The sequence below is a fragment of the Carassius gibelio genome, chromosome A23 (genome assembly GCF_023724105.1).
Source record: "Carassius gibelio isolate Cgi1373 ecotype wild population from Czech Republic chromosome A23, carGib1.2-hapl.c, whole genome shotgun sequence".
In the NCBI taxonomy this organism is placed as follows: domain Eukaryota; kingdom Metazoa; phylum Chordata; class Actinopteri; order Cypriniformes; family Cyprinidae; genus Carassius; species Carassius gibelio.
This window is the reverse complement of record NC_068393.1, coordinates 155,465-179,970: the sequence shown is the minus strand read 5'-3', so window position 1 is coordinate 179,970 and position 24,506 is coordinate 155,465. Positions and strand designations below refer to the sequence as shown.

General features: G+C 37.2%; 1 protein-coding gene across 1 annotated transcript; it reads left to right on the top strand.

The window, feature by feature from the left end:
* The first annotated feature begins 65 nt into the window (after positions 1-65).
* LOC127944297 (acid-sensing ion channel 2-like) lies at positions 66-22,967 on the top strand. Its single transcript, XM_052540184.1, has 5 exons — positions 66-93; positions 5,191-5,318; positions 17,410-17,560; positions 18,831-18,887; positions 22,756-22,967. The coding sequence occupies exons 1-5, from the start codon at positions 66-68 to the stop codon at positions 22,911-22,913; spliced, it is 522 nt and encodes a 173-aa protein (XP_052396144.1). The 3' UTR covers positions 22,914-22,967.
* Positions 22,968-24,506: the final 1,539 nt, after the last annotated feature.

The window sequence follows — 24,506 nt, the reverse complement described above, 5'->3', positions numbered from 1 at the left end:
AAAGAGTTGGTGGTCAGTAAGATAAATATACTGTATGAGCAATATCACACGACTAGCAGTGCAATATGGCTGTATATCATAAGTCCGAGTGCCGTAGGTATACAGCCATATCACACGTATATATAACAGTTTGAAGGCACAAGTGTGTAAATAAAAAATTCATCATGGTTTTCACAAAAATCTATAGCAGCACAACATGCTTTATAATAGAAAATGTTTCTTGAGCAGCAAATCAGCATGTTCGAATGATTTTTGAAGGAAGTAACAATGAAGTGGGACTGAACAGTGGAGTAATTTATAGGCACTGGGGTTATGGCATCACCCAGTAGAAGCCAAGGACTGCTGAGATGAACAACTATTCAGGGATAGAGGACACAGGACTCAACTCAGGCATAAGAGTAAACAGAGAACCACTAGAACACATACACATCTAAACAGCTCTGCAATTAAATTGCCTGTTTTTATGCTATAATATTAACTTGACACACTTTACATAACAAACTACACATTTGTGTTTACTGCTTGCATTGAATGCATACAGTATGTACTGGTATGTTTTCAGTTTACTGTCTAGACTGCCAGATTTCACTGTATCTACAACAGCAGTGACCCAGTGGTCACCTTGATATTGAAAGTACATCATATTGACATCAAACACTGATGTCAGTTTGATGATGGCAGAACAAACAAATGGATAATTACTGACGTTAATTCATATCTCAATCTGAAATTGTTTAGATATGCAGCGCTACTTCCTGATTGTTCAATTCAAATTTGGTTAATTGTGGTTTTATGCGTAACTCTGTGATTCCTTCTGTGTTGTCCACATCGTTGAAATCATAGGGCTCTAGATGTATGGACAGTGTAGCCGGGAAATGAGTTTTAACTGCAAAATGTACTGCCAAGTGAAATAGTGGTATAACATGGATTAACCTCACACACAAACAAGCGGTTGTGTGTCACGCACATTCCAAACTGTGTTGCATGTGTGCTACAGTGGTAAATCAAAGCATGTTTTCCTACCACATGGTACAGCTGTGCATATAAACAAACTACCAGAAATAGTCATAGCACATGTTATATTTTAGCACGTGTTACAAGTTATCCAAGATAACTTATTGTACATTAGATGACATGTATCCAAATAAGAATGTGAGCTGGACACAAGGTTTTGTCAATGCTTTTGAAGCAGATGGTCACTACTAACATGGCGCTATCAACAAGTGTGGTGTTAAACAGCAGAGAAAGAAATGAATGTGTGGATTGACATGGACCCCAAGTTTCTGACATCAGTTTGATTTGGATATTTTAGCTGTTTTTTTGTTTTTTGTTTTTATTCAACAAAACAACATCAGTTCAAACAATTTTGCACACTGGGACACATTTCAAAAGGAGATGTGGCAAATAGATGCTGTCCAAGGCCCCAGTTCAGAAAAAAAAAATATATATATATATATATTTAAACTTAATGAGGCTGGCAAATCATTCATATTATGCAATAACAATCAAACACACAAATCACTGATGTCAATGTGATGTCCATATGACATCAATTTGACTTCTAAACCATGACATTTATTCAATGTAAACTGAATGTCAAACACATTGGCCAGCATATACATTGATCCTATTTCAGTGCGAGTATTAACTTCATATTTTCACCTTAAAATTATGTTATACAGCATTGTGATTAAGTCTAGATTAACATTTGAAGTCAAATTCATTTCAACTGACATCAAGGTGCCCTCCGGAAAGTGAGCCTCCAGTTCCTGTCCTTTATCCTGTTTGTGTTTTTCTCTTCATTCTGCTTCTTTATACTCTGTGGCTTTTATTTGGAGTGACAGAATGTTATCTGAAGCAAACAATGAATTAGCATGACAATGCTTTCAACATACAAATAAGAAATTATTCACCAACCTCACACCAACCTGACAGCAGATATTCACATCTTATCATTAACCTGCTTAGACAAACACAACAACACATTCTTTCTTACATCCCCCACACATTGAGCCCAGTACTGAGATTCTAATAATGACTGTACTGAGAAACGGTGTACTGCCTATAATGAATAGTTTTCTTCCCCAGGAAGACCTGAATCTGATGGCATCAATTGTTCGGGAAGAGAAATGAATGATTCTGGTTCTGATTCAGATCTGTTTAATAGTTTTGGTTCCTTAATGAGTCTGTTATGACTGTTTTAGAACTTTGTAGAAAACACGCAAATATAGTCTTCCCAATAATCTCCTGTGGCAAAATTCTGCCTAATATTGCTGTAAATCTAAGATACATTTTAAAAAAAAAAACTCTGGATAATGATATATATTCTAGTCTCAGTCTCAGACATCATGTCCATGGACTGTTGGCTGAACGCCTGATGCATACTGCACACAAAATTTTAAACACCTCAGGAGTTTCGAAGTCATCATCAGATTGGTTTAATTATACAGGATTTCCAGGAGACATGTGTGTCACATTCTTTAACATTTCACCTATCAGCCCCTTTCACACTGCAATTCCGGCAAATACACGGGTAATGTGGCCCGGCAATTGTTCCAGGGTCACTAGATTTTGCACTTTCACACTGCCAGTGATTACCCGGAATATGTGCGTGCGTTCACACACAACCCGTAAAGGTCTCGTAACGACACGTGACATCAGGGCTTGACGTGTAATGTATGAGTCGAAAACGTTAGGCACGTTATACTTTCACTTAAGCTGTCGAACGATCTCATCTTCAGCGCAGATAGTGAGGGACAAACTGATCTCTGCTTCATTACAGTTTGCACATATTTTTTTCATCGCAAACGTTGATCTTCCCTTCAAAACACCAGGTAAAAGAGTCCCGCAATAACATGTGTCATCACTACGACATGGCATTAGATCTGGCTTTTGTTCACACAGCGCTCGTTCCGGGACTGAACCCGGTAATGTTTCTAGGTCCCCGACCCGGGTTCAATGCCGGAATCAATCCCAGTGCAGTGTGAAACAGTCGTGCAGTGTGAAACAGTGTGAAACAAAGATGCCGGAACAAAATGGAACAAAAAAGGAGAATATTCATGCATCTTCATCTTCATGCATTTGCATTACAGTGACAAAATAAAAACATCATAACATTCTATTTATTCTAAGTCTTCCAAAGCCATAAATTATAAAGGAATGAACTATAAGCAGCCAAAATATGCTGTATTTGTCTTGCATTTAGTGCATTTGCATTCAACAGTGAGGAGAATACAGTAGTGCAGTCTATTTATTAAATTTGTGATATTTCATAGTACTGTTCCCTTCTGCGCTGGAAGCATCCTTCTTTTATCACATATGAGGACACAAGAACACAACTGAGCTAAAAATAATGTCTTATGTCATGGTACAGTACACGCAGTAGCAGCGCCACAACTGAAGCAATGTTGGAAACCCTGTCAGAGTATTTTAGTATAGCCTTCCTTCCACGAATGGAACATCATGAACAACCGGTCATTTATTCACAGTGCTAGTGATTATTGACTTTTTATTTTTATTAGAATTTTTATTTATTGTTTGTCTTTTTTGGCAGTTTAATAAATACAGTTGTAAATTAGTCTTTCTTTTTTCTTTGCAGTTCACTTTACATGGTCTATAGCTCTGGTCTGTAAACATGACTTTTTGAAATGTTTTGAGCTTTTAACTGTCTTCTGGAAACTAATACCCATCATATTTGACAAGCGACTCTTTGGTGCATTTGATACGGGACACATACACAGCTGAAAGTATCGACTGGTCCCAGCGAGTGTGAGGCTGCTTGCAGCTGCTGTCATGGTGTGTTTCCATCAGCGCTTTGGCCTCTGGAGTGTGAGTGGAAGGTGGGGGGTCTTTGTGGCTGTGCTCTCCTGTTATAGATGGCTGTTAAGATGCCAGCGAGCCTGCGGGGGTCCTGATGACTGAATGAGGTCTCTCTCCTCGCCAGGCCTTTGAGAACGGTTGAGGTGGGTGGGGGAAAAATGAACAAATCTCCCGCAACCAATATCACAGGCTAGCGAGGCACAGCTAATCAAACAAAATTACTGATATTAAATGTGTGAGTGTCCTGTGAATCATGGCAATGCATTTGAGAGAAAGAAATACAGAGGAAGACTGTGAAATAGGTCTGATTTCTTGAAGCCCTTTTGTTTATGTTTTTGTCTTTATGAGATAGATTGATTTTGTTTTGAATTGAGGTTGATCGTACTAAAGCTAGTACTTTTTCACAAACAGTCAGAATAACCAACACATGGATAAGAACATTCAAAAGTAGATCATATCTCACACCGGGTCATGTTCACTGACTTCTGTCACAGAGTCATCAACATCCACAGCACCAGACCCCCACACTTAGGCCACTGGTTCACATTCACTAATTTGCTGGTGCTTTTTCCATTTGCATGTGTTTTCTGAGTGTTTATTGAGCTCTCTCGGCCACCGTAGGAGACAGCAATGGAAGGAAATAAAATTTAGAATCAACTCAAGCCACACATTCACAAATCACTCCTGAAGATCATAACAACAGTACCTTTTAAAAAAAATTTTTTTCTTTTTTTTTGATTGATTGATTGAATGATTTCTGAAGGATCATGTGACACTTAAGACTAATAGTAATAACTGCTGAAGATTCAGCTTTGCATCAGATAAATAAATTACATTTTAAAATTTGAACGTTAATTTGAATTGTAATAAAATAGACTTTTTAAAAAATCCTAATCTTAAATCCCCCCTTTGAATGGTAGTGTATAAGAATGTTCCTTTATATGTTAGAAAACACATTATTTTTTTTATTTTATTTTTTATATATTTTTTATTTTATTTTTGTCACATTGTTAAAATAATTAAATATGATTGAGCAATTCAGTGACCTTACAGTAATGCTGTATTCCAGTTAATTTGGAAAGTCTTTGGTAAATAACCTTTTTTTTATTTGAAGTTCTTTTCATCAGCAACAAGGACAAAAACAAATCTGCGTGTGCTGAACTTGTTGTGAATCTGGTGAAAATGAAATAAATCTGGGTGGTCTAGATGGTATTCTTTCTTTCTTTCTTTCTTTCTTTCTTTTATTTATTAAGCATTAACGCATTAAAGATGCAAATGTCTTTATTGAAGACTTCTTCTGCTTAACTCCTGTACTCTGTTGAAGCAAAACTAATCTTTTTATTTCTTTCTCTCTCCCCTTCTCTGCTTTAGAAGAGACCGCATTTGAGGCAGGAGTGAGGGTGCAGATCCATAGTCAGGCAGAGCCTCCCTTTGTACATGAGCTGGGCTTCGGAGTCGCCCCAGGCTTTCAGACCTTCGTGGCTACCCAGGAGCAACGCGTGAGTGAGCTTTGACCTCAGCCTAAACATTTTGGTCTCTCAAGCCCTATTTACACCTGTTATAAAGATGCATTTAAGGTGAACCATATCACAAAAGTTGAGTAAAAGCAGTGCTCAAATCACATTCAATACTCAGAAACTCAGTGTAGATTCTAATGCATTCTGACATATCAGCAAAGGACTGTTGACTCACTGAACAGCCTGCCAAAACCAGATCACCCAGGTTAGTAAATCCATACCCATGTGTTCACACTCCTTATTTCTGCTCCGTGTTTCTATTCTGTATCATGTATAATGTTAATATTTTGACAACCTCCTCAGTGTGTTAAATCTCAAAAGACCGTCACATGGTTTGTATGTCTGTGTGTTTTTGAGACAGGTGTCTAAGCATACCGATTATTTTTTTAAGCTTATATTATTATATATTATTTTTTGTTTTGGTATTTTGCTCTTCACTTTGTTTTACTTAGCTGTTGTTGTCCTGATGCTGTGAGGCTTTAATATATAATATCTCCAGCTGTGTTATTGCTGCCAATCTGACTGGTCTTTGTTTGTAATCAGTCTCACTGAGTCAGAGTCTCACCACAGTGAGCTGAAAACAAGCCAGGCATTATGTTTTGTGAGAAAAGAGTGATTTCCATGTTTAATAATTAGTTTGGTGCTAATTCAAAAGTTTTACACATATAGTTTGTGTTTTTGTGAATATTAGATATGTATGCCACAATAGTTTTCTTTATAAAGCATTTTGTATGGTCCTCCATTATTTTGCCATGTTGAACTGTTGCAATCTGTTGTGTTTCATTAAGCATTAAATAGAAGTGTAGTGTAGTTTAGTGAAGTTAATAGAGAAAATTAAACTATGAACTATGAACACACTAGTTGTGATTTACCATTCGAGACAACAGGAGAAGCAGTACTTGTAGGGCTGAAGAAGCAGAGAAGGTTTGAACCCAGAGGATGGAAAATTGACAAAGACAAAACATGAGCATAACACTGGTACGCCATCCAACACATGAAGCAAAAAATCCTGATTAAAGATGGCCAAGCTTTTTCCTTTTTTTTTTCTTACTTTTTCCTTTTCCCTTTGTCCTTGTAATTTTTTTTTTTTTTTTTTGCACAGGTAAGGGACTACAAGTTTATTTGCAGCTTCAGTGTTGTTAATTGCACTCACGGATGATTACTGGTTTTGTTTGATTATGCTAATTGTTATGTTAAGGTGGCTGTTAAACTGAAATGCATGCTAATGACAGTGTGCTAGCAATCTCAGCCCTCTGTAGTTGTGGTGTGTAATTACGTTTATGAACTGTTTGGCAAGGCTTCGGTGGTGTGCATTTTATGCCTAATCATAGCAGCCCAATAATATTCTAAAATCACTGGCACAAATGGTAATAAACAACCTTGTTGATCTTTTCTTCGTTCATTTTTTTAAAAAATGCATCAGTCTGGCCATGGCTATCCCTATAATGTGTTTAGAGCTGTTGTGAATGATACGTATGCATCTGTGGTGTTTCTGTCCGAGTGTCTGCAGCCTTGGCCCTCCCTGCTGTTATCTGAGAGAGTAAGGGTGGTGTTCACTTATCTGCTGTGGTGTACAGGTTAGTGAGGGTATCAACATCTCTCTTAGGCTCTCTTATCTGACAGGGTCTCCTGCTTTCTTACCGTTAGTTATCTTTCCTTCCCCACCCCCATCTCTCTCTCTCTCTAGCTCTCTCAAATGTTTTGACAGGTCTTATTTTCATCATCCTGTAGTATGTTTTAGATCCTTTATCAATCAGCAAAATAATTCAAACACATTTAAGTGTTTCTTTTTCTTTTTTCTTTTATCTGTTTGCATTATAAGATTTCAATTACAAGAGATCTCAAAATGATTTTTTCCCTCATGAATCTTCACTTCAGTAGCACTTGCATACACATTACATTTTTCCTGCTCTAATGGTGGTTTCCCTACAGTGGCTTGGGCTGTAGGATTGTAGAATGACTAAAGAAATGTTATCAGCACGATGGCATAAAGCTGTTCATTTCTTGTCTATTACCACCCACTGCTACTTATACCAATGACGGAAATAAGCGCAGTTAGAATAACCATATATGTGGGAGTGCGTTGCTATTATCTGACTATATTATATTGCAATAGGTAGCACTTAATACCATTTTAGTAATAAATTATGAGCTAACTAGTCTCAATTCAACATTAACATTAATTTTAAATTGAGACCAGTTAGCTCATAATTTATTATTCCCCACCGTGCAAAAGGTGTGACAATTAGCAGAACCCTGGTGTATAATCATGTTGGCCTACAGGCCTTGATCACAGTCAGCACCTCTGTGCCTGCAGTAATTCCAAATGGACATCTATTATAGAAGATATGTTTGGGACAAGAAAGCCAAAGAATTTGATCATTTTAATAATGTTTTATTAAATTAGAATGAAACTTAATTTTTTTGGACCCTTAGATTCTTTGACTGCTCCCAATCCAACCCTTGGTGGGTTGCCTTCATGTGTTAAGCAATGTGTGAAAAATCTGGGTGTTTTATTTAAAGAACATCTAAAGTTTGAAATCATCCTTTTTTTTTTCAATTGCGTCTCCTGTCTAAAATTCTAAACATCTCTCTTTTAAAAACTTTGAGAAAGTGATTCATGCTTTTATTGCTACTACTGTAATTCACTTTATGCTGGGATTAGTCAAACAGCTTTGTCTCGATTACAGATGGTCAAAATGCGGCAGCTAGATTTCCGACAGGGGTTCATAAGCGGGACAACATTACTCCAGGGTTTTTTTTTTTACTCCAGGGTTTTGTGTGTTTTTTTTACTTATTGTATAATATTCCTTAAAGTGTATGGCTCCATCATACAACTCTGATTTACTGCATATGTAACCCAGTGATGGGCAAAAGAGATATCCAGTGTCCCCTCTCTCAATCAACAAAACAAGAATTTATAACCTGAAACATATAATTAATTAAACATTGCATTATTTTCACATTTAGATGTAACATTTCTGAAATCCTTTAATACAAAAACACTGTTTTAATGTACTGTTATTAATAAATAAAAAAAATATATATGTATTTTTTTCAGCATGTTTTTACTGTACAATAAATATGAGACATTAGAGATATTAATACTCTACCACAGTTCGCTTAGCTTTATTGCCTACGAGAGGCCCCCTGTGCAAATTGAGTAGAGTGGAGTAGACTCATTTTCTAAACCGTTTTTGTTTGATATACATTACTATTCAAATATTTAAAGTTGGCAAGATTCAATCATTGTCTCTTATACTTACCAAAGCTACATTTATTTGATAAAAAAATACAGTAAAAGAGTAATATTGTAAAGCATTACCATTACAATTTAAAGTGTATTTATTTATTTTGTGTCTGTGTGTTGGGGGGTGCATATATATATATATATATATATATATATATATAGAGAGAGAGAGAGAGAGAGAGAGAGAGAGAGAGAGAGAGATAGAGAGAGAGAGAGAGAGTAGAAAGATAATAATTTAAAGAATAGGAAAGAAAAGAATAGGAAAAAGAAAGAAAAATCTAACTGACCACAAACATTTGTATTTACAGTCAACTTCAGTTGTTTGTTGTCCACATTCACATTCTTGTGTTTATAGTTTAAGTATTTTTGGGTAACAGCACAGAATGTTTGGTAGTAGTTGTAATGAGACTGTAGTGTGGTTAAGGTTTGGTTGTGAATGTGCCGGAAAGATCAGCTGAAATACTAAACTACCCTCGCTGTTGAACAAATGAGCCAGCCTGACAAAATCAGAACTTTTTCCCTGAAACCATTTGTTACAAACTTGGTTTTGACAACTTGGCTGACCCACTGGGAAAAGTCCCAGTGCTCTTTATGACCAGTCCACCATGTGTGTCAGGGAGACAATTTTCAACAACACATTCATTTATTGTTCTTTTGCAGGCCTGGTTGTCCCTCAAGACATGGCAGGATGCTATAAATCTCTCTGCACACTCAGCTTTTTACCAAGAGTAAAACATTGTTTTTGAATGGTTGAACATTGATTGAATTCAGAAAGAATATTGTTTATTTTCGCATAATAACAGTCTTTGATTCAAAGATAATTTGAGGATTGTATCTCAAATACTCCCAAAATGCACTGAGAGTACAGCTTGTGCTTACATGTTCAATGAAAATCTCTCTTTCTGTTTTGCCCTTCAGATCTGCTGTAAAAATGGACCATAAAAAGAAAGCATCCTTAAAATCCACGCATTATTTGTCTGAACATTCAATTTCATAACTTTTTTACCTCAAAGTCATTTGGATGTATGGTCTTAACTTAAATCATTCCATTAATTTTGGAATTAGATCTTGAACATCAAAAAATGCACTTGACTTGTTTTTAAATGTCCTCTGACCAGGAGGGTGTATCTCCAACTAATTATCATTAACCCTGATGTCCTAGCCAGGGGCCGTAATGACTCGCTGGTGCAGTGTTGCAAGAAACCTAGTACAAAAGACCCAAAGAGTAGGAGAAAATGAGCAGACAAGGTGAATGTGGCCAATTTCTAAAGCACGCATAGAATGCAGCTTGTGTGGATTGCAATGGCTTTTTATTGAGTTCACAGATTGAGTCTGAATTACATTTTCCTCAGAAATGCCATTTCATTCCTCTCTTGTGCTTCAACTCAGCTGGGAGCTCTATAAATTTAGCACTGGTTAATTAACTTTACTTTAGGCTTATAAAAACATCCAGCAGTGGGACACATTTTTCCACTCCCTCCTGTCTATCTCCTCCCTCGTTCCTCCATTTGGGATCGTCTCTAGTGATCCCTCTGTCAGAGTTAACCCCATAACACTCTGCCAGTAAAAAGCCTAAATTAAGTCTTCAGACTAGTTAAAAAAACAAACAAAAAAAAACTAGTCTTTCCCAGCATTCAATGACATAACTTTTGTTCATATCTTGGCCTCTAAGTCACTATGATAAATTTGCTGAAGAATATTAACATTGTTTTCAGGTTTTATCAGTTCAAGTTGTGTTAATGTATGGTATGAATCCAGTTTTGTATTTGGTTTTGGAATGGTTTGTTGTTATGATTTAAAGAGCCAGTAAGATGAAAATTCTAAGCTTCCTATCACTGTTTATAAGCCCTGTACAATAGGTTTAAATCCATCCAAGGTTAAAAAACATTGTCATTTTGTCAAAATATCATTTTAAAATTACCTCAATTCTCAGAGATCCCCAAACGGTTTGCGCGAAGCTGTTCAAAAGATTCAGTTTCCTTAAACCCCACTGTAATGATAAAAACTTCCTATTCATCGGGAAGAAGGAGGCGGGAACCGGCGCACAATCAAAACATAATTTTAATATTCAAAATAAACAAAACAGCACGTCAGCCCCTCACGGCGACTGACGCGCACAAATAAAAAGCAAACACATAAAATATTGTCCAGGCCTGGTCCTCTCTCGTCCTTCACGGTCGTCGCTCCAGTTTTATATCCTTCCATCTCCTACGTGGGACTCGATACTGGCGGTGGGGCGCAGGTGCAGCTCATCTCCAATCACTACACCTGGCCTCACTCCTCGTTCCCACGCCTCTCGGCCCCGCCCCACTCGCCACACCCACCTTTCGGTAGCATACTGTGTTCTGATTGGTCAACTAACATAGTCAGGTTTGATTGGTTGTTCCGGACACAAGCTCATGGTAAACAATGCGTTAGCATCTTTTTGGGGTGAATTATGTCTTATTCCTCTCATCGCGAAGCAAACAGTAAAATAAAGAACTTGAACAGTCTCGCTGCTTTTTCTTCTGTGTGGGTGTATTCAAGCCGCGCGCTTCAGTTTGAATCTGAATAGCACGTTCAGCGCGTGGGCGTGGTCACATTAGATATAATGAAGGGAGACGTGAAAAACGGACATCGCATTGTTTTCATATGGATTACTTTATCACAGAATATCTGTTAACAGCACTTGTTACACTTCATTTTAATGACGTGTTTATAAATGAAGATCAGCGCAGACAAAGGCTGCAGACAGCACACATACTGATAAGACGCTCGGGAGAAAACAGACACATAACTTCATAATCATACTTCGCGTTGTTCGATTCGGAGATGCTTGTTGGTCTAAATAAAGTTCGTAATGAACCCTCTTTTATGGCCAAACGCTTTGAAAATCCCGCCTTGTACTCACAGAGATTAGAAAAGCAGTCATCAGTGAAATGTTGTGAAAACAACAAAAGGGATTTGTTGTACTGCTCTGGTATTGTGGTAAAAATGAATTTTAGCCATTGTTTTTTCTGATCTTCATTCTTTGGCAGTGAAAATAAAACAAACTTGCCTTTACAATTAAAAACACACCGTCTCCTCGACATGATGCTATCACACCAACCAGAGCGTCTGTGTCGGGGGTGGGGCAGGTCAGAGTTCCGTTTCTCCCAAGACGGTAGGCGGAGATTATTATGCAAAGTGTTCCTAGTGACATACATAGAGATGGGCAAAAGATTTGAAATCTATAACGACTTGTTTCAGCGATTCAGAGTCGACTCCTTACTTTAGAAGCCAATAAATTTATAAATTGTGTACTTTTTGGTTTAATTACTTTGCACATTGTTTACACTGATGGACAGCTACATCATACACTGTAATACAGGTAATTTTTGATTTCTCATCTGTGTTGCTCTTTAATCAAAAATATTTGTACTGTCATAGATGTGAAATGGTTTGTGTAGTATTTAACTGGACCACCATCCTTCATATTCATGTATCGTCACAAAATCAGGATCAACAGAGTAAGTGGAAACTTTAGCTGTTAACTTGTACTGTAAATAAGCGTTGTTTTTTATTAATTTTGAAATATTTTTTTCTTTACTTTGTGAAACAGTAACAAGATCGGCAGTTTAAGACATTAACTTGTAAGCAAAAAACACAAGATACTTCTCTTTTCAATATGAATAAGGCTTTATTAGATAAATCTAAGACATATAAACTAATTTAACACATAAACGCACGCACTCACACATTCACACAAGTTGCAGGAAGATAGAAAGTTAGGGAAAGATGAGTTTAAGAGAATGGAAATATGGAATCCCAAGTTTACAACAATTTGTTAAATTGCATAGACATGAACAGCCATCAATCACTTAATTAACCCTCGCAATGAGTTCCTCAATGAGGTTAAAATTATATTAGATACACCAGTAAAGGTCACAGTCTGGAGGTTACTTGCGTCTCGTGTGAAAGGGACTCCCGTTGAAAGGGGTATCCCGGTGTCGCTGATTGGCTGGAAGTTCAGTAGTGGCTGAAGTGACGTCTTGGGAAGCCCGTGGTTGTTGGGCGTTGGCTGAAGGTGCAGAGTTGTGTGTGCTGGTTGAAGTTGAACGGGTACCCGAGGTCAGGCGTCGGAGACTCTAAGTTAAAAAACCTAACTCAGAACACGAAACTCTCAAACGGAAAAGAAAATAAATAAAGTTTGACGAGACTAAGTTGTGTTTCTTCTCATCATGGCTAAGTAGCAGCAGGCATGCAGACTGAAGCACGCTGGAACCACGCTCAAAGAACAGGGATGACAAACAGCATGGCTAAAAGCTAAAGCTAAGAAGCAAAGCTAAAAGCTAAAACTAAAAGCAGGCATGATTAGTAGCAGAAGCATAGCTAGAGACTAAAAGCAAGATTTTATGGTGTCCTGAGTATTTAAACTGGACTGTTGGCCGCACCTCAAATGTTGTCTTGACCAATCAGATATTGTCTTGGCGCGGGGGTATCATAAATCATATGTTTATCTTACCAAGCATGTGGTCCGAATTTTCCCACTTCTGATTCCTATAACACGAATATGATACATTTGACAAATAATTGATTGTCAGGACAACTTCAAGCAAGCAGATTCAATTACATAGAAACTAGACATGACTATGTATCCTTAAGCTATCCCATAGTTATCAAAAGACATACACAATAAGTGATTATAACATGATAGTCGAATGTGTGGGTTACACATAAATGAATATGGAGTGAAGCGATGGACTGATTAATTTCTAAGTCTTTTTGAGTTCATTCTGGTCCATATATATGTACAAAAGACAGTTTCTTTGCCATTCTCTTGAAAAATATTTCTGTGGAGACCAGAGGTTCAAAGCACTCTTTGCTTGGGACTTGTAGCACAGAATGTTTTATGACTTCGGCTCGTGTTTCAAACACAGCCCTGATCGACTCTTTAATTTGTATGGTTCGAGTCATTTCTGTAACAAATATTATTACAATTTTCTTTATGCCATCACTCCAGTCTTCAGTGTGACATGTTCCTTCAGAAATCCTTCTATGCTGATTTTTATTCTTCTTATTATAATTATTATGAGACTTTGATACTTTTTTCAAGATTATTTAAAGAATTAAAAAAAATGTATTTATTGATTTTTGTTTTGACACATAAAAACTTTTACTTTCACTTTTGAAAAAATTTATGGATCCTTGCTGAATAAAAGTATTAATTTCATAAAAAAATAAAATCTAATAGAATACTTGACTCCAAAACTTTGAATAGCAGTGTAACTTTTTTCAGAAATGTATATGGGACACACTGGAATCATTAAGCTTGTGGGTTCAGTAGAGCTACTTAGTGACAGAAGGCGGTACATAAAGTATCTACCCTCAGAGTTAGTTAGATTACAGATCAGCAATTATGAGCTGCCTCCACACACACACACACACACACTGATGCAGGAAGGGAAGGTCAGTTGAAGAGCAGAACCCTGATTTACACTCTCACTGTCTTAATCATTAATGAATAATTTATGTAAATGGTACATCAGCATTTTCTACAACTCAATTGACTGATTGAATAAATTATAGCTCATACAACCTTGTACTGATTTGTAATGTTAATAGTAAGCATTTATTGTTAAAACTGACATATAATAGTGTGCTTAATAAAAAAAAAATCAATAAAAATGAATTCATTAAAAAGTAATGCTATTGGTTATATCCATATTACAGAACTGAATTCAGAAGTCGGTTCTGTTATTAGCGGTAAATCTCCATCATCTGCGCGGTTTCACATGAAGAAGAATTAACTACACAGCGCCATGACCATATTTTGTGCATGTTGTAACTCTGTGTGGTTAATTGTGCTCCATGTGAAAGCGTGCAGGTGATGGAGATTTACTGCTGATTACAGAACCGGCTTTACATTTTTAAATGTTTGTCGGTTCCCGTCTCCTTCTTCCCGATGTACGAACATTGTTACATATATGGTCACTGTAATTTTTCCAACTAAGCCATGGATCAACATTATTGTCCAAAAATACAGACTTAACCCAATCCCTACCCCAAAACCTAACCTAACCCATAATTTATTCCTGAAATCAGAAGGAAATTATAGTTGTTTAACAAGGGTGGAGATACACATATTCCTGATTGTAAGCCTTAAACTGACATTTCCTGAAAAGTTATCTCTCAATTCTGACTGGTTGATTAGAATGATATCCCTGGATCAACAAGGATGTCAGGCTCACCTAGTAATACACAAATTATGATTTTATACACTTTCAGAGAGACTTAAGCTTCTTTTTCATACAGTTCAAAGCAACTATATAGGCTACAATACCTCTGAAGGAACACTGGAGAAATGCAAATGAGGTTATTATAAGGCTGTATACTAAATAACCTGACATTGAGTGTGGTTTAAAGATATTGTTTGTTGCAGCAGGCTTTTGTCAGTGTTTCCCCTCTGATACTCAGCGTCAGATCTGGATGCTGGGTTTATTTTTGTTTCCCAGAGCAGAGGTAAAACGACAGGCCTTTTAAAGTCTTTCCATGCCAAAATAGCTTTGATTTTTATCACCACTGACAAATTTCATTTGCCTGTCAGATATCTATTTTCCCCATCAGCAGCCACGTGAAATCAGTTCTTCAATCTGTACCTGATGCTCAGTGGTTTCCTGACGCTGTTGGAAAGAGATTATGTCCCTCCTTATCCCCTCCAAGTCAGCTCATTATTCACATTTGGCTCTTTTGATCTTAAGACCGCATTACCCATGATGTCTTCAGTTGAGACTAAATGAAACTGACCTGCGTGGAAGCTTGAGTAATGTTTGCTTGGAGAAGTGTGGATGTGTGGCAACCTTTTATTTTGGGGCAGATGGACTCCTCCTCTCCACATGTCATTCCCTGTGCCATGTCTCTTCCTCTGTTTGTTTACAATCTCTTTTGTCATTCTCTCTTAAATCCTTAATCCTGCTCCATTTTTCTCTCTCCCTGACATCTGTGCCCTTCCCGCCCTGCCACCTTCCCCATTTATCTGCTGCCAGGTTCACTGACACAAGAACCAGTTCATTGTGTTTGCTCATGGAGGACTCCGGAGTGTGATTGTACTAAAAGTTGTTTGTAAAACGGTAAACAGTGGACACATGCCAACAGGACGCCTGTTGCTGCATCTGACAAAATATGCTTTTTGTGTCTGTGTAAATTCCTTCAAACAAAGACCTCTGTAAAGCAATCTTTTTAATTATTATTTTATAATAAATTAATACAATTGTTCATCACTCTTGCACAGAACAGAAGGCAGAAATGCTATGCGCTTTGTGTGCCAAATTGAACATGAGTAATGGTGCACATAGAGTATTTGAGGAATTTATTATTAATAGGAGCGCTTCACAAAAATCAACTGAAATTCAGCAAATACATGATAAATATATCTATAGAAAGCTTTAAATTAGTATTTAACAAAAATAAAACCTATCAAAAACAAATACTCTATTATAATAATCATAATCTGTATAGATGCATTTCTTAAAGGCGCATTTAATGAGGAGATGGCGAGCACTGCACATGACCAATTGGCTCATTGTTTGTCGTGGTCATCAATTCAAAGCGCAGCTTTTCCCAAAGCATTGGGAACTTTTATTTACTCCCCATGCTCCAACTTCTCCCTGATGCTCTGCATGGTGAACTGTCACCTGTATGCTAATGCGTGTGTGTATGTGTTGCGTATTGCGTAGGCGATGTATAATGTTTATAATAGGCTATAATCATTATAACAGTATTTCATACCTATGTGTGCTCTGCACGTATATGGGCACAATAAAAGGAGAGAAGCTAAATGAGCCAGAGTCTGGGCCCAACCCGAGCCTGATCTGTAGGGACCCGACAGGCTTGCAGATCTCTGTATTATTTGTCTCTTGATGGTGTTATGTGTGTCTTCTGTCTACCCTGTGTACCCACCCACGTTCCTAGCCCATAAGGAACTGCCCCTCTTGGAGTATATGGTTGAGTTTAGCCAGCTTGCCATTTTAACGGTGTTCAATGACGCTGTGTTAAACTCACTGTTTTGGATCGGGTCTAATTACCACCGCCCCATTGACCTCCCAGACACCACTGGACTGAGCTGGAGGGAAGCGATCATCTGGTGTCTGGAGAGCGTCTGGCCCTAATCCAGAGCACAGCCAGACCAAGAGCCCAGCCCTTCATTACCCTGCTGTGTGGAGCACAAGCCCGAGCTCACCAATGACGGAGAACCCAATCCCACAACCACCGAAAAGTCACTCCTCTCGCTCCCTTTCTGTGAGGGAGCGATATGTCAAGGATATGGACCTGTTTTGTTGTGTTTTCTCCCATGTGCTCTCCGTGACCCAGTTTCTCCCTCTTGTTGATGAATCATTTGATTCAGGTGTGTCTTGTCAATTACCCTCGTTTGGTCCTGCTTTTAAAGTGTTGTTTGCCCTATGTTTCCTTGTCCGGTATTGTTCATTTCTCCATGGTGCTACGTGTGTCTTCTGTCTACCCTGTGGAACCCTTGGATGTTTAATAATGTTTGTTATCGTAAAACTCCTTCGTCTCCTCTCTCCTTCGATCCCTCACAGTAAGCAGCTTTGACAATTAGAGCTTATAGGCAATTGATGTGAATGCTCTGTGTGTATACGAGTATAAAACTAATTGGTGGAGATTTGCTTTGACCACTGCTGTTGTCAAAAGTACTGTACTTTTTTATCACCCCAAAATAACTGTAGTGTACTTGTTTAACTTAAAAAAAAAGTTAGTACAAAATAACTATTACAAATGTTACATGTGAATTTTATACATATGGTAATCAGTCTGACTAATGCATTAAAATGTTTTCTTCTCCTTTAGCTGACATACCTTCCTCCTCCATGGGGCGAGTGTGTGACCAGAGCCCTGGATTCAGGCCTCTTTGAGGTGTACAGCGTGTCTGCCTGTCGCATTGAGTGTGAGACACGCTACATCATTGAAAACTGCAACTGCAGAATGGTCTACATGCCAGGTACGTCCAAACCTAGCAGTGCATGAAGCTAACCTTTTACTTCATACTCATCCTCTCTTACTTCTGCAGTACATTTTAATTTCAGTTTTCAGTTTCAGAAATTATTGTCATTTTACACAAAATATTGTCTAAGTATCAAAAAAAAGTGTGCATGTAATGGTTATAATAATAATAATAATAATAATAATAACAATCTACATACAGTAAACGTATGTATGTCTCATATTCTGGTGGAAAGCATGTCAGCATTGGGCTGTGTGTAGTGATAACTCGATTCCTTGTGCATTAGTAGTTTGCATTTGGCAGCCAAAGCAAAACCTGACTAAACTTGTTTAGAAGAGGTCAGAGTATAGAATTTAATTCAGTTTTCTGTGGGTCAAAGGTGGTTTGTAACAAGCCCACAAACTGACAGCAAGGGCTTGTAAGCATAAACCATGACTTAACTTTACATATTCTATAATTTGAGAAGTGTGGAGGATCTCTACGCGAAATGAAACTTCATTTCTTCAGAAACATTCCATTTGAATTTCATTTCACTAATAAAAAAATAATTTGGGCCCATTGATATAAAGTCATCTCTAACTGTTGCTAAATGGTCTTTTAAAAGACACAGTATATTTCCATGATTTCATAATATGAATTCATGAACTTTTCATTGCGGCTTAATGCCATTTATGTGACATTCTTAATACCAATGTATGTTCTCCCATGATAGCTGATCTTTAAAGTTAGTGCTGCAGCCATTTTCATATTTTAAACTGGTCTCTTTTAATGAAACTATACGGTCTCCATTTTCTCCTATCTGATAAAACTTATTTTTTTGTAATTTCATATTCATTCTAACCCATAGACGCCAACCTCAACCGCCTGCTACTTCAACTGGCACTCAAGACAGGACAATTATCATACAATTATCTCATAGATGATTAGTCCTCCATTCACACAGGCACCCTGCTCTAATACTGTAATTATAGATTCATTAACGGATTGTGACTGCCCTGTGGTGTACATCCAGGATACGTCTGATACATTTTGGCCAAGAGCAAGAGTAGACGAGCACAAAACTCTATTCCATATGCACACACGCACTCCCAATTGTTTATTTTCTTGTCGTGCTGCTGAGATTGGCTAGGTGAAGGTTGGGTCTGTTTTTCTCCTTCTCAGAACATGTCCCCAGTGTTTCATTATTAATTTAAGAAGGCTGAATAAAGAAGAACTTTTCTTTGGCACTTAATGTTTGTCTGTTTTTTTGTTTTCCTTTCATTTCCAGGTGATTCTCCGTACTGCACTCCTGAACAGTATAAGGATTGTGCTGAACCTGCTCTGGGTGAGTGTATTTTTCATCTACACACACACACACTGGTTAACGTGTTTGATGGGGGCATTCCATAGATGTAGTGGTTTTTATACTGTGCAAACAATACTGTACCCTACCCCTAATCCTCTCCCTCAAAGAAACCCCTTTGCACTTTTAGATTTAACGCGGGAACCAAAAAGGTTAAAAAAGATTACTTATATCATAATCTTTAGGGGGATTTGGCATTTGGTTCCTATAAGGTAGGGAATACCAGTACACATACTCTCTCTACACATTTGCATATACACATGTTAAACGTAGTCGGAACAATTCAGAATTTCACTTTATTTACTTTAATACATTGCAAAGTTTGTATTCCATTTTGTTAAATGCTACTTGATTTGACCTCCTTGTTTGAGTAAAAAATATCAATCAGATGTGATGCATAAAGGAGACATCCAAAATGATCAGTGCTGGGGTACTTCTGGGCCAGGATTGAGAACCACTGTACTTTTCAATGTCAGATTCTGCTAAATAGGCTGCATCCAAAATTGCATAGTCTCAATTTTTGAATAAGTACTTTTGAAAAAGTACATACTGTACTTGACATGGCACGACACAACAAAACAAGAGTGATTCTGTTGTTATCAACAAAACTCTATTCGAAAGCAGGATTTGTTTTGTTTCTCACTTTCACGGTTTGACTCTGGATATGCACAAGTCTCTATTCAGCAGACCTTCATGACTTCATGACTTACTGCACTGACCCTCCAAATAATCCAATTACATGGGCAAAACTCATGAAAACAGCATATACTGTCACACTATTATTCTCTTCCTCCTCTGTAGCAGTGTTTTGCTCTTAGGCAGCATCCTTAAAAAAAGTAAAAGGGTAAATGGCAGAACAAAAAGTAAACTGAATGTTACTGACCAGATCTGTTTGTTTGTTTGTGTGTTTGTGTCTCTCTTTTACAGCAGTTGAAAGCAGTAGTTATTAGACACCAGAAAGCATTATATATAATCTTCACAAGCTTCACCCAATTAGACTGTATTAACTCTTCATGGAGAAAACTTTGAAAGTATGCTTCATTTCTATTACAAAATATTTGATTCCTCTTGACACTGAGACTTATTTATTGAACCTTTGTGAACTGGCTCGAATTAAGTCATTATTTTGGAAATATTTTCAGGGAAAACAAAGACTTGAGCTGTTTTGTGCACCATGCCTACCAACAGAATGCATTCTGTCTCTCATTAACTCCCTCTCTATGTACCATCTGACCGTATATACCAGCGGTCTGTCCCACACAAAATAAGCAAGTTGGCTCTATGTTCACTAATTATCTTTTGCTAATGAGGAAATTCAAATTGGAGCACAGCTAGGACTGTACATTTTCAAACGTCTCAGGTGCTCAGCACACAATCTGTTTCCGAAGACTTCCCTAGGTTATTTATGTGTGTAATTTATTTTTTTTTTTAACCTTTTTATTAGAATTCTCTGTACACAATCATTCAAGATAAAGCCAATAGAGTATGAAGAGGGACAGACTTCCACGCCTGGAAAAGTTTCATTCTCTGACCTCAGTTGATAAGTAAAGGCACAACGGCACAGCACAATGGGCTGAACACCTTGTCCAAAACTCTCGCTGCTGGCTTCCAAATCCTTGACAGCTGGTTCTTGTCTTTGACAAAGTGGAGAGGAAATTATCACCAACTCCAACTTTCTCTTCACCGCACCCTGAGAGAAGAAATATGTATTTTTGTTTTCACCAGAACAATATGCAGATGAACACATTTAAAAATAAATGCGAGGCTATTAGAGGTATGAAACGGAAATTGCTAAAGTAAAAAACAAATAAATAATTATAATAATAAAATAAAAAGAACAGAATGAGTGAGTGAGGAATTGATAATGATAGAAAACACTTAGAGAAAGAACAATCAACAAGCAAAATGTTAATCAAGAGATGTTCAGAATGTAATAATAATATACAGTACTGCTTACAGCACAATGTGCACGACTGTATACTGACTTCCAAAGCAGTATCCAATGAGGAAATATTATGCAATGTTACACAAAACTGATGACTGATGAAAAATAAAGCAGAATCCCAGTAAAAAAAGATTTGTCTGGTAAATGTATTCCATATACAGAATATGATACAATATTTGCATATTTACCATATTTTAATTGAAGATATGTCATAATAGCAACACTGGGTGCAAGTTAAGTGATTTCACTGAATTATAAAGCAAAGATGTCTAGAATGTGCATCTAATTCATTGAAATACTCAAAAGTAACCCCAGTAAAATAACTATTACATTTAAAATAATAATATTAGTAACAACATGCCACTCGGGGTCTAATTGTATGTTTTCATTTTAAAAATGAAAATTATAATTTTACTACACAAATCTAAAAACATTTCTGCCCACACATCCCTCATTAACAGACACACACACACACACACACACACACAAAATAAAAATAAACAATTTTGATATTCAACATAATACAATATCATAAATCACCTTTTCCCAGAAACACACAATTGAATCAGTTAACCAGACTAATTCTCACAAATGGTAATGGTAAAAAAATAGACAACATGAAAAATAGCATAGCCTTTCATCAAAAGTGTTGAGATGAGATTGTACCATCTGCATGGTCAAAATAAAATAAAAAATAAGTTGGGATGGTCAACTTACATCTTACCTCTCTGTACCAATCTTTATTATTCTATAAATGAAAAAGGCCAAATATAATAAAAAGCTTGTAGTTGAAATCGCTAGCCACATTAGAAATTGAAGGTGTGGAATACCTTTGTGGTTTTGAGCACATGGATCTGCTATTAGCGGCAATGCTTGGAGAAAATGAGATGTGAACAATGCTTCTAAGTTCATACAGAATGATGGCTTTAGCACAAGATTATAGCAGATTTAATAGTCTTGTGTGTGTGTGTGTGTGTGTGTGTGTGTGTGTGTGTATTCTGTTCATTTGCCTGTGAGTGTGTGTGTCAAGGAGGTTAAATCCGACTTAATTCTCCAATTAAATGATGAGACTTTAGCATCATCTCCAATGGCAGGGTTGAGAAAGGGGATGGAAGTGAGGAGAAGAATCAGAGGTGGAGATAGAAAAGGTCAGGGATGGATGAATTTAAAAATGTTTCTTTGAAAGGTCAGATTACATCTTCAGGTCATGCATGTTTTGAGCTGATTAGAAATCTGAGGAAGGCACAGCCAAGAGCAAAAGATTTCAGCCCTTGGCAACAGACAAGAAAATAGCAAATTATTATCTTTTGTTGTTTTGTAAGATAACTAATTTTACAGTAAATAGGTTTCATCTGTCCATTAATCAGTCTTCTGTTTTTCGGTAAGTTTCTCTAGAATGTTAGAAAGCACTTTGACAATATTATCCTTGCAGTTTATCAGATTCAAAGTGGTGGCTTTTATCAAAATGCTTGCAGTGTCTTTCTTGAGGTAATCAAAAGTGCAACATGTGATATTTTTCTAAGCTGTCAAGAGTTGACAGTAGCAAATTGAAAGTGTTCTGAAAAGGCCAAAAGTTGAATTTTACTTCAGTCAGTGTGTGTGTATGTGTGTACGTGTATGTGTACTGTGTGTGTGTGTGTGTGTGTGTGTGTGTGTGCATGTGTGTGTGTGTGTGTGTGTGAAGACACTGAAAAGACCCTCTGTGTGCAGAGAAGGATAAGACGACCTCATGTTCTTTACATTGTCAGTTGTTCTACAAGGAATGTCATACATAGAACCCAGGAGTGCTGCCTGCAGAAATAATTGACATTCTCCCTTTCTTCCCGGTACCCTTTCCCGTCTCTCATCATTTCCCTTTCCTCTTTTCTTTTTCCTCTCTACTATACACTTTCATGCTTTCCGTAGCTGCTCTGTCAGCTGTTGAAGGCACAAGCTGCATCTGCAGGAGCCCCTGTAACATGACTCGATACAACAAAGAGCTTTCCATGGTCAAGATCCCCAGTAAAACCTCTGCTCGCTACCTGGAGAAGAAGTTCAACCGATCAGAGAAGTACATCACGTGAGTACGCTCCTCACCTCCATGTTGAAAGTCACTTTCCCCTCGAATACATAAAAACGTCTTTGAATTCAGCATTCAAAAGGGCTTTTTTAATGTATGTTGCAACTTTCTATCACTTTCCAAACTTTTTAATTGTTGTCCTTGTAATACCTTTCACAGGTTTTAACTTTACCTCATTACTGCCACCAATTTGTTAAAGTAGCAGTTAATATTCCACCTCATATCAAGATCACAGGGATATGGAGCTTGTTAATGATCACAAGCCTGCACTTTTCTAGCAGAGATGAGCGGTGGTGTTATTAGATTTGAGAACAATTCTGAAATTATGAATTGACCATTTTATTCACAAGATTTAATTAAATTGGACATGAACCACAGGTTAAATTGAAATGACGGGAAGAGGAATTTAATGAATTGCAATTCAAGGTCACAAAACAAAATGATTTAGGATGACCAATAATTAAAAAAATATTTAGATATATGAATGTGTTTCAAAGGCGGCACATTTTTGATGAAAAATAAAATTGAAGAAAAAAAATCTTCTGAACAGTAATGCTTCTGGAAAGTGCAATGTGACTGTTTGGTAATATGTTTATTCATAATGAAAAGTATAATTAAAAATGATACACTACACCTAAACAATTGGGTTGCTTTTGAATTGTAATCTATTTTAATCTACATATTCAATTCAGAATTATAAAAATTAAAATGTATAATTGTTCAAGTACAAATTTAGGAAATTAATTTGACCTGAATTGACATTGCTGTTCCATTAAGGATGAGGAAATGGACACTGGAATGTGGGAGAAAGAAAACTCTTGTAACTCACCCCTGTGTGTTATTGTCCTAATTAAGGAGCTTTTGAAATGATGCCTCAATTTATGGACATGCTTCTTTACAATAAAAGCAACATTAGGACAGCAAGACATTTGATGTGGCTCTAAGATATTTATTTCTCCTCTAGACATCTAGCTGAACACAGTGTTGAGTACTCGAGACTCGGACTCGGTCTTGGACTCGGTCTCGAGACCGTATTTTAATGGTCTCGGTCTTGTCATGGACTCGTGTGCAGTTTGACTCGGTATTGACTCGGACTCAAACATATTAGGAATCGGACTTATGCCCGAGTCCACTCGAGTCCCAATCAAACTATTTCATGATTATTACTGTAATGTTTTATTAATGTTTATTTAAATTTATGTATGATTGACACATCCAATGACTGGTGATTTTCTTTTGACGTGAGACGTTAGGCCAGCGACACACTGGATGTGTGGCGCAAGCGTCTCAGCTGCGTAGCGTGTCTGTTTTTATTTCGGCTCCCATGTAAACAGGTTAGATCTTGCAGACTGCCTGCGTGAGACGCGCGGGAAACCCGTGCATGCTAGAAATAGAACCGACGACGCGACACGCGTGCATGTTGGAAGCGTTTCCAGGCAAAATATACTAGAAAAATATGTTTATATGTCATTTTGTACACAAATACATATTAATTCATGACATTTTGATATTTGAAAGTCTATAGGTTGGCATAAATTCAGATATAAATGTAATTTAAAAAATAAATTAATAATGATCGATTTTCAAATATTGCACC

Bases quoted from the DNA above. Each gene is read 5' to 3' on its own strand.
- LOC127944297 (XM_052540184.1), top strand. From the start codon at position 66: ATGGCTGTATATCATAAGTCCGAGTGCC. The intron at 5,319-17,409 runs GTGAGTGAGCTT...CTTCTCCTTTAG, and splicing joins TGGCTACCCAGGAGCAACGC to CTGACATACCTTCCTCCTCC. The intron at 18,888-22,755 runs GTGAGTGTATTT...TGCTTTCCGTAG, and splicing joins TTGTGCTGAACCTGCTCTGG to CTGCTCTGTCAGCTGTTGAA.